Source organism: Bos indicus x Bos taurus, chromosome 29, assembly GCF_003369695.1.
Source record: "Bos indicus x Bos taurus breed Angus x Brahman F1 hybrid chromosome 29, Bos_hybrid_MaternalHap_v2.0, whole genome shotgun sequence".
Lineage (NCBI taxonomy): Eukaryota > Metazoa > Chordata > Mammalia > Artiodactyla > Bovidae > Bos > Bos indicus x Bos taurus.
The window spans coordinates 45,836,197-45,846,584 of NC_040104.1; the positions used below are offsets into that span (position 1 = coordinate 45,836,197).

At 41.1% G+C, this 10,388-nt stretch overlaps 1 protein-coding gene across 1 annotated transcript; it reads right to left on the bottom strand.

Moving 5' to 3' along the window:
- Positions 1 to 957: 957 nt before the first annotated feature.
- On the bottom strand, positions 958 to 9,551 carry LOC113885838 (tripartite motif-containing protein 64-like). Its single transcript, XM_027531553.1, has 6 exons — positions 9,141 to 9,551; positions 8,552 to 8,647; positions 7,401 to 7,644; positions 6,735 to 6,744; positions 5,324 to 5,421; positions 958 to 1,445 (listed from the first exon to the last, which is right to left on the bottom strand). The coding sequence occupies exons 1-6, from the start codon at positions 9,549 to 9,551 to the stop codon at positions 958 to 960; spliced, it is 1,347 nt and encodes a 448-aa protein (XP_027387354.1).
- Positions 9,552 to 10,388: the final 837 nt, after the last annotated feature.

Sequence of the window (10,388 nt, forward strand, 5' to 3'; positions counted from 1 at the left end):
GGAGAAAAATGAGCATTACTTTACCAGTGTGTGAAATGAGTACAATTGTGCAGTAGTTTGAGCATTCTTTGGCATTGCCTTTCTTTGGGGTTGGAATGAAAGCTGACCTTTTCCTGTCCTGTGGCAGGAGTTTTCCAAATTTGCTGACATATTGAGTACAGCACTTTCACAGCATCATCTTTTAGAATTTGAAATAGCTCAACTGGAATTCCATCACCTCCACTAGCTTTGTTCGTAGTGATAGTTCCGAAGGCCCACTTGATTTCACATTCCAGGATATCTGGCTCTAGGTGAGTGATCACACCATCATGATTTTCTGGGGCTTTTGTCTATATGAATTATTTAATTCATGTGTTTCTTCACGGACTGACTTAACAGTTCTATATGTTCTGTTCTGAGTACTGCACGGAGAGTGGGAATGTAACAATAATATGAAATAAGATGAGAACTATCTGAACTGTCACAGGAATTTCCCTCAAGTAGTAAAAATATTTACTAACTTGAGAAAAGTTTGCTGAAGAGTGTGATGAGATGGTATATGCTGAGAGTGAGTAAATGGTACTGGGCATTGGTTCCTTTTCGAGGTCACGCACATGTCCCACAATGAGACAGTCTTGGTTTTATAATTTTGTATAGTTCTAAAAACCATTGATTATGTAGTTTAAAGGTAGTGACCTTTATGGTATATAAATTTAGTTTAAAATAATCCTTATTTTAAAAAGAAAAGCAATTGACTATATTCTATGAAATACTCCATAATAAATGTTTATTAAAATTTAATTAACAGACTTATGCATATAACACCTTTATGCCATTTTATAAACATACAATCACCATGTTACATTAAATAACAATATGCTGCTGGACACAGTCAGGTATCCTGTGGCCTCCCATGAAGTGAAGGGCAGCAATATCCCCAGAAAAGAAGCCTAAATAATGGTCCAAAAAATGGACAATTCATGGAGATTTAAGGCAAAGGAAAGGTATCATAGGGGAGGAGAAGGCAGAAGGAAGGAAAGTATATATGAGGGAACTTCTGAAAACATCATAGAAGCTCACAGTTCCATTGTCATAATCCAAAAACACGCCAATCTTACCCAGAGGCCTTTTCACAAACTGCACTAAGGGTGGGGAGGTGGTGGACAGAATATACTGACTGTTCACCTTTGTAGAACACAGAAAAAATGCTTCTTCAGCACCAATACTGATACTGGTATCACTTGTGAAGATGCTTTTACAGACACCCAGAACCCAGCTGGAAGACTGGGCCACGTCCAGTTCCCAGTAATGCCTCCCAGAGGTGAAGTCCCAAGCTCCCCAGGACACAACACACGACCCGCCCTGGGGCTGTCTGGACGCGATGGGGTGGTCATCCTCAAACAGCACACTTGCATCATCGAGGATCGCATGGTGAACGATCGTTGTCAGACTCAGAACATTATCCACTGCAGAAAGAGTAAAAACTGTTAGCCAGTCGAATTTCCATGTCTCTGAGAGGCAGAGGCTTTCTACACAATAAGCTTTTTAATTTTCCTTCTCCAAGGAAATCAAAACAAAGACAGCAAAGGGAGTTAGAGTGACTCTTCTCTGAAGAATAAAAGTTATTACTATCTCTGTGGCACACAGAAGTACATCAAATCAAAGAGAAAATTAAAAAAAGACATATATCATGAACTGGGTGAAGTCTGACTTAGGTCAATCTCTTCAAAGTTTACTTTAGGATTCACCTAAAAGCATTGATTCTTATATTAGAAAACTTTTCTTGTGTCCTTTGTACTTAATACTATGGAAACTGTAGATGGCACTTTGTTATCACGTGGACACTTATGGGGGTATAATCTGTACCTATTACATTTTCAAAGGTCAAAAGAATTGATAGAAATCCATCTGTGAATAATTTGGAAGCTTCAAAAAAGTTATTCTAACTGACAGTGTTCATGCATCCCTTGCCTTAAAGTTGTTGTAAGATTGAGAGTGTTATAATTCTTCTGCCAAAGGCCATTTCAATTTTTCTGTCATTTATTCCTAATTTTAGAAATAATAAATCTTCTATGTACAATGTGTAATAAGTGTAGCTGTAATGAAGTGAAAGTGAAAGTGTTATCCTTCAGTCCTGTTTTACTCTTTGCGACCACGTGGACTGTATGTAGCCCACCAGGCTCCTCTTTCCATGGAATTGTCCAGGCAAGAATACTGGAGTGGATTTCCGTTCCCTTCTCCAGGGATCTTCCCGACCCAGGGCTCGAACCTGGGTCTCCTGCATCGCAGGCAGACTCTTTATCATCTGAGCCACCAGGAAAGCCCATACAGTAAATTAAAAGCAGCAATGATGGATTTAAGCTCAAGAGTGAAATAAACTGAGTAAACAACATATCGATGGTCACTCACAGAACCAAATATTCAGTCTCTATAATCACAGTAACAACCTGGTTGCTCTCCCTTTGCTCATCCTATGTCATATATATATATGGTTTTGCATTTTCAGGAAATTACAGGTGGCAAACATCAGACTTGGTGTTTATAATCTGACTATAGAGGCAACAAAAGAGTCTGAAATGCAGTACTTGGATGCAGTCTCAGAAACCACAGAATCATTTGTTCATTTCCAAGGCAAGCCATTCAATATCACAGTAATCCAACTCTATGCCTCAACCAGTAATGCTGCAGAAAATGAAGTTGAACAGTTCTAGGAAGACCTACAAGTCCTTCTAGAACTAACACCAAAAAAAGATGTAATTTTCATTATAGGGGACTGGAATAAAAAAATAGGAAGTCAAGGAATACCTGGAGTAACAGGCAAATTTGACCTTGGAATACAGAATGAAGCAGGGCAAAGGCTAATAGAGTTTTGCCAAGAGAATGCACTAGTCATAGCAAACACCCTCTTCTAACAACATGTGAGAAGATTCTACACGTGGATCACCAGATGGTCAATATTGAAATCAGATTGATTATATTCTTTGCAGCCAATAATGGAGGAGCTTTACACAGTCAGTAAAAACAAGACCGAGAGCTGAGTGTGGCTCAGACCATGAAATCCTTATTGACAAATTCAGACTTAAATTGAAGAAAGTAGGGAAAACCATGAGGCCATTCAGGTATGACCTAAATCAAATCCCTTGTGACTATGCAGTGGAAGTGAGAAATAGATTCAGGGGATTAGATCTGATATAGAGAATGCCTGAAGAACTATGGACAAAGGTTCATGACACTGTACAGGAGGCAGTGATCAAGACCATCCCCAAGAAAAAGAAAAGTAAAAAGGTATATTGTTGTCTGAGGAGGCTTTATAAATAACAGTGAAAAGATGAGTACATAAAGGAAAAGGAGAAAAGGAAAAATATGCCCATTTGAATGTAGAGTTCCAAAGAATAGCAAGGAGAGATAAGAAAGCCTTCCTCAGCGATCAATGCAAAGAAGTAGAGTAAAACAATAGAATGGGAAAGACTAGAGATCTCTTCAAGAAAAGTAGAGATACCAAGGGAACATTTCAGGCAAAAATGGGCACGATAAAGGACAGAAACGGTATGGACCTAACAGAAGCAGAAGATAATAAGAAGAGGAGGCAAGAATACACAAAAGAACTATACAAAAAAGATGTTCATGACCCAAATAACCACGATGGTGTGATCACTCACCTAGAGCCTGACATCATGGAATGCAAAGTCAAGCGGGCCTTAGGAAGCATCACTGTGAACAAAGTTAGTGGAGGTGATGGACTTCAGTTGAGCTCTTTGATCCTAAAAGATGATGCTGTGAAAGTGCTTCACTCTATATGTCAACAAATTTGGAAAACTCAGCAGTAGCCACAGGACTGGAAAAGGTCAGTTTTCATTCCAACCCCTTAGAAAGGCAATGCCAAAGAATGCTCAAACTACTGCACAACTGCACTCATCTCAAATGCGAGTAAAGTAATGCTCAAAATTCTCCAACCCAGGCTTCAACAGTACTTGAACCCTGAACTTCCAGATGTTCAAGCTGCATTTAGAAAAGCCAGAGGAACCAGAGATCAAATTACCAACATCTGCTGGATCATCAGAAAAAAAAAAGACAGTTCCAGAAAAACATTCTATTTCTGCTTCATTGAATACACAAAGCCTTTGAATGTGTGGATCACAACAAACTGTGGAAAATTCTAAAGAGATGGGAATACAAGACCACCTGTCTCCTGAGAAATCTGCATACAGGTCAAGAAGCAACAGTTAGAACTGGACATGGAACAACAGACTGTTTCCAAATCGAGAAAGGCATAAGTCAAGGCTGTATATTATCACCCTGCTTATCTAACTTAAATTCAGAGTACGTCATGAGAAATGCTTGACTGGATGAAGCCCAAGCTGGAATAATGACAGTTGGGAGAAGTATAAATAATCTCAGATATGCAGATGATACCACCCTTATGGCAGAAAGTGAAGAAGAACTAAAGAGCCTCTTAATGAAAGTGAAGGAAGAGGGTGAAAAAGTTGGGTTAAAACTCAACGTTCAGAAAACTAAGATCATGGCATCTGGTCCCATCACTTCATGGGAAATAGATGGGGAAACAACAAAAAAGTGATAGACTATTGGGGGGGGGGGGGGGGATGTGGTCCAAAGTCACTGCCAGTGGTGACTGCAGCCATGGAATTAAAAGATGCTTGCTCCTTGGGAGAAAATTTATGACCAACCTAGATAGCATTTTAAAAAGCAGAGATATTACTTTGCTTACAAAGATCCATCTAGTCAAAGCTATGGTTTTTCCAGTAGTCATGTATGGATGTGAGACTTGGACTATAAAGAAAGTGAGCATGGAAGAATTGATGTTTTTGAACTATGGTGTTGGAGAAGACTGTTGAGAGTCCCTTTGACATTAAGGAGATCCAGCCAGTCCATCCTAGAGGATATTCGTCCTAAATATTCACTGGATGGACTGATGCTAAGGCTGAAACTCCAATACTTTGGCACCTGATGTGATGAACTCGCTCATTTGAAAAGTCCCTGATGCTGGGAAATACTGAAGGCGAGAGGAGAAGGGAACGACAGAGGATGAGATGGTTGGGTGGCATCCCTGGTTCAGTGGACATGAGTTTGAGTAAACTCCAGGAGTTGGTGATGGATGGGGAAGCCTGGCGTGCTGCAGTCCATGGGATCGCCAAGAGTCAGACAAGACTGAGCGACTGAACTGAACTGAAAGAGGTAGAAAAGGTGTTAGCAACTTCAGGAATTTATGCACCACCTTCATAACCAAAAAAGAAAAAAAAAAGAAATAAAATGAAAATGAAAGAAGGGTTGTTCCCAAGAAGCTCTAATGAAATGTAGTCCTGATCACCAAAAGGCTGACTCTTACCTCTGAAGTTGTTCAGCATGTGTAGAAATCCAGAGACAGGCCAGGAAGGGAGCTCTGGGTTCACGGGCTGAGGCTTCTGTATCTGTGCCAGATGAGTCCTGTACAAAGGACATCGATTCCATGTCAAGACCAATGGCTAATCACATGGGCATGGCAAAACAGCAGACTTTACCACAGGATCCCATATGTTCTCAGGATTCTCCTACTTTTGGTGATTTGCATATATAATATATTCTACTCATTTGAGAATATAAAAATGTTGCCATATATTTTACTAAATAGAAATTACATCAAATTTCATTTTCCCCATTTTTCTCAGACAATATTCCAAATTTGCACTCACTAAACTTCATTCCCTTCCTCAATTCCATCGATTCAAAGATCCTGGGTATTTTACAGAGAGCAAAAAATTCAGGCTAAGCCTGTGAGACTTCACTCACAAAGCAGTCATCCAGGATGCATTCTGTGTCTAAACAGAAGTGCTCACTGACCAGACATGTTTACTCTTGTCAGTCCAGCAAAGTGACCCAGGTCCAACCTGGCTGTCCTGGTCCTGAATGTCTCACTTAGAAGTGGGCAGCAGAAAGGCGCTCCGTGTGAGGTTCTGCCTGCAGGGCGCTTGCTGTGATGGAACAGGCTGAGTCACTGCTACTCAGTATTAACAAAATCACAGTCTCTTGTCATGATAGGGAATATGCCTCTTTCATGCCTTTTTCACCTTTTAATCCACTAGGATAGGTGCTTCCTCTGTGATGTCTTAGAAAAATCCCTCGCTAAGGTTTATTGTGGTCAAGCTGGAGAGAATGGGTTGAGTAGGTGGAACAAAGCCCAGAATGGCAGCAGGTTTTCAGATATAGTTGATTGCAGTCAAATGAAAAGGAAATGACTGAGACCAAGGGTCAGAAACCCTTGAAATTCTTTTGAAATAAAATAGAAAATGGCCAAAAAGACAATGTGGTAATCCATATGCTAGGCTTCTGTACTTGTGGATTCACACATGCATTCAATCTGTACATTCTGGGCTATGTATTTGCTTATTTATTCTTTTATTTTATCATAGGATCAGAGCTACTATTCTAACTATATTTCATATACAGTGCGTACCAGTCAATCCCAAATTCCCGTGTAAACTTCCTTCCCCTTTGCTTTTGTTCTGAGTGGAAAAAATTCACAAAACAGTCCAGAAACTTCCAAAAATGTAAAAATTGAAAATGCCACATACCAGGGAATGACTTATGTAGCATTTACTTTATACTGTATATGTTGTAAAGTTGTCTAGAGATGACAAAGTGTACAGGAGCATGTGTATTAGTTATCTGCGAATAACATGTTATTATGTATAAAGAATCCTGTCCTGAGATTTAGATATGGGGGAGGACCTGAAATCAATCCCCAGGTCCCAAGCAAGAACTTTGGGTCCACTTCATCAAAAAGACAAAAATGTTTCAGAAATCAAAAATCATTAATGTATACTCACGTTTCCAGCACATTTTCCAAGCCCTGCAAAGGAAAAAAAAATCATGTTAATCATTAGAGTTCTGTTTCCATCTCCTATTCCTATTCTTGTTTCATAATAAGACATAATTTTCTAAATCTCTTCTAAGTAACACTCAGAAGCAATCTTCATAACAGACCCTAACCTAAGACATGATGGTCTTCCTCAGGTCTCATTAAGGAAGCAAAGGGGGCAGGAAGGGTCTGCACAATGCTGCAGCAACATCTAGGTTTCAATTGTCACTCACTGCCCACTGCTGTCTTCAGGAAGTGATCTCACCACTTATGGTAACAATTAAGGTAAAGCAGACAATTGCATAAAAAGAACCATCGGTTGCATTAAAATTGATACCAGTTCTAAATATCTTGTCTGTATGACAATAAGAACCTCAGTGTCTTCAGGAAGAGTGGATAACAGAGAGTGCCAAGGGTTTAGGGGAATGTATACTGAGATTTACTCCAAGAAAATTAACTTCCCCCTGGTCACAGAATCTTGCTGATTGTGTAATCATCTGTCTGGATAGGTAATATTTCAGTGTCACAGCACTCGTCTAGAAGAGTATTTCTCTCTCTGAGGATGGACCCTCCTTTCTCACCTGGAGCAGCTCCATGTCCGGCTTGTGGCACATCTCAGTCAGCTCTTTATACATTTCTTTCAGACTTTCTCTGTACTGAGACATTCTGAACACACTCTCCTTGAGTTCTTCACAAATCTCTTTGGCTTCTCGCTCCAGGGCCTCCAGATGCATTTGCTCCTCCTCCCGGAGCAACAGAAGCATCCTCTGATATTCAAGCTTGATCATCACCTTCCTTAAGGCCACATAGTCCTGCAGAGATAGTGGATCCAAAGCATTACGTATGTTCACATTTAAAAGAAAACTTCAAATATTATTTCCTTAGTGTCATCAAGGAAGTTCCTGACAAACTGCCACATGCATTCAAAGAGTCTTGAATATTTTCAGGTCCCTATTGCCCATGCTTTCTCTGAATTCCTAATCTCTTTCCCTGTTTAAATCAAGTCATCTGAGGGAGCCCAGGCTGTGTCCCAAGGAAGATTCTTCCGGGTTCTTACCCATCAGTTATTTCCTCTCCGACCTGAGTCTTGTTTTTTTCTTGTTCCTTTCTCTGATTCTTCTAAATATTCTTTCATGAAGTAAACCTCATTTTGAATATATGTATTTTCTTTTTTCCTGCATGCTGACTCTCTTCAGTGGTGCACAATTCTTTGTGACCTAGTGGACTATAGCTCACCAGGCTCCTCTGTCCATGGTTTCTCCAGGCAGGAATACTGGGGTGGGCTGCTATTTCCTCCTCCAGGGCATCTTCCCAACCCAGGGATGTAATCCAGGTCTGTTGTGGCACCCGCACTGCAGGCAGATTCTTTACCCCTGAGCCATCAGTTTTCCTCTAGTTACGACTCTCTTCCTCTCTTCTCCTTCACAGTCACAGTTAGTGCAATGCGTCTTATACCCCATGTCTGAAAAGGCTTATTCCAATCTTCAAAATGTGGCCTTGGAATACATTTCATGCCTTGGTCTTCGAATATACTAGCATTCTTTGAACTAGCATATATTAGCCTGTTCTCATTCCAATTACTGATCAGTCATTTGAAACCACTCCTCCAGGGAAAAGACCAGTAGCCTTTCACAGGAACTTACATAGACCTAAAAAAAATATCTAAGGTAAAATTATATCAATATTTATACAAATAAATAGGAACATTTTTATTCTTACCTCAAAGGAATGAGTTGTGTAGGCTTCCTGATTCAGACTGATTTGGATTTCTTCTCTCATTTTCCATAAAGAGCTCATTCTCTTCAGGAGTTTCTCCTGCAAAATACCCTCAGGATTTAGTGACACAGAAGATGACACTGTAAATTTAATCCCATTATTCATGAGAAAAGGCATTTATTAGTTACACAGAACTTGACTTAGGAGGCTGTTGTCAGACTTTTCCACATTAATTTGATGCCAATATTTGAATATCAAGGAATAGAAGTGTATACTAGAGAACTGGGGGGACTTTACGGATAATGGAATCCATGTCCCATGATACTGAGACCCAGACTGTAATAGCCCGAGTAAGAAAGCCTCAAGCTCCCATCAGAAGCCTGTGGCCCTGGTGCCACCCGCCCTGGGATGCTGCATTTCCACATGTGTGGACAATTGGGAAACAACACTGAAAGGACACATTATATGTGAGGATCCACATTCAGAAATCCCACCTCCACTATCTCCACCCTCATCACCATCACAGCATCCTCATCTTCCTCTCTGACTTAGGAGCCTCTAGATCCCAAACTGCTTGAGAGGCATCACCTACCCGGGATTCCTCAGCAGCCCTGTGTATTGGACTGTAGCTGTGAGCTGCGTGCTCGGGGCATTCAGAGCAGGGCCCACAGAGCAGGGTCTGGTCAGCCTCACAGAAGAGGCCTTTGGCTTCCTGGTGTGTCACACAGATCTGCTCCTCAGAGCTGTGGTCGTGGTCAGCTCTGGCCTGCCTGGCAAGGGAAGCCAGCCTCTTGAGGGCAATATTGGTTTTGAAATCGGGCCTCTCTGATATTCCCCTGCACTCTGGGCACCTCCTTGGAGTCTGGCCTTCTTCCCAGCAAAGGCTCAGACAGGGACGGCAGAAGCTGTGCCCACAGTCTATGGTGATGGGGTCCAGGAAGCAGTTCATGCAGATGGAACAGGTGAGTTCCCTCTGGAAGACCTGCAGTGTGTCTGAATCCATGTTTCTGAAAATTAAAGAAAGAAATAAGAGAGGGTAAGAGAAAAAGTCTTTCTTCTGCCCTCATCAGGAAAAATAAATCCTTTGGACAAAGTCCTGTCTTGAACTCTAATTTCCCTATTTGCTTACCTCCCCAGAACAAACCTAGAAATGGTGACTGTATACACCTTGGATTTACTATTATACAAAAGATGAAATACAATAAGAGTCCTTAGCAACGTTTTTGTTTCAAATAAACCAGGATTTCAATCATACTAAAATTATTAATACATGGAGAAGCTTAAAGATTAGTGTGAGTCTGCTCACTCCTGTCTGACTCGTTGCTACACCATGGACTATAGCCCACCAGGCTCCTCTGCCCTTGGGATTTCCCAGGCGAGAATCCTGGAAAGGGTTGCCTTTCCCTTCTCCAAGGGCTCTTCCCAACTGAGCGGCTGAACCCATTTTTCCTGAATCTTCTGCATTGGCGGGTGGACTCTTTACCACGGAACTCCCTGGAAGCCCCTTAAAGATTAGTTGGAGGGTAAGTGTTGGGATGACTTCAGAGTTACTTTGTTAGCTGATTCTGACAGAAGCACACACAGAACCTGTCTGTCTCTCTCTCGACCTCCACGACTCCCTGAGTGGAAGCCACACTAGCACACCCTTCATTTCTCTCCTCAGGGCCTCAGTTCCTTCTATCATTAAAAGTGACAGAGTGCTTTTCTAAAGACAAAGAAATTTGTTTACAAAGAACTTAAACTTCATGCAATCAATCTTGGCTTTAATCTGATGTCCTAAAGAGTTCACAGCTTGCTTCCAGCTTAAATAGCAAAACTGCTGCTTTCAAGACAAAAAGAA

Coding starts and splice junctions, on each gene's coding strand:
- LOC113885838 (XM_027531553.1), bottom strand. CDS start 9,551: ATGGATTCAGACACACTGCAGGTCTTCCAGAGGGAACTCACCTGTTCC. Junction 8,648..9,140: donor GGGCTGCTGAGGAATCCCGG/GTAGGTGATGCC, acceptor GGTATTTTGCAG/GAGAAACTCCTGAAGAGAAT. Junction 7,645..8,551: donor ACACAACTCATTCCTTTGAG/GTAAGAATAAAA, acceptor CTATCTCTGCAG/GACTATGTGGCCTTAAGGAA.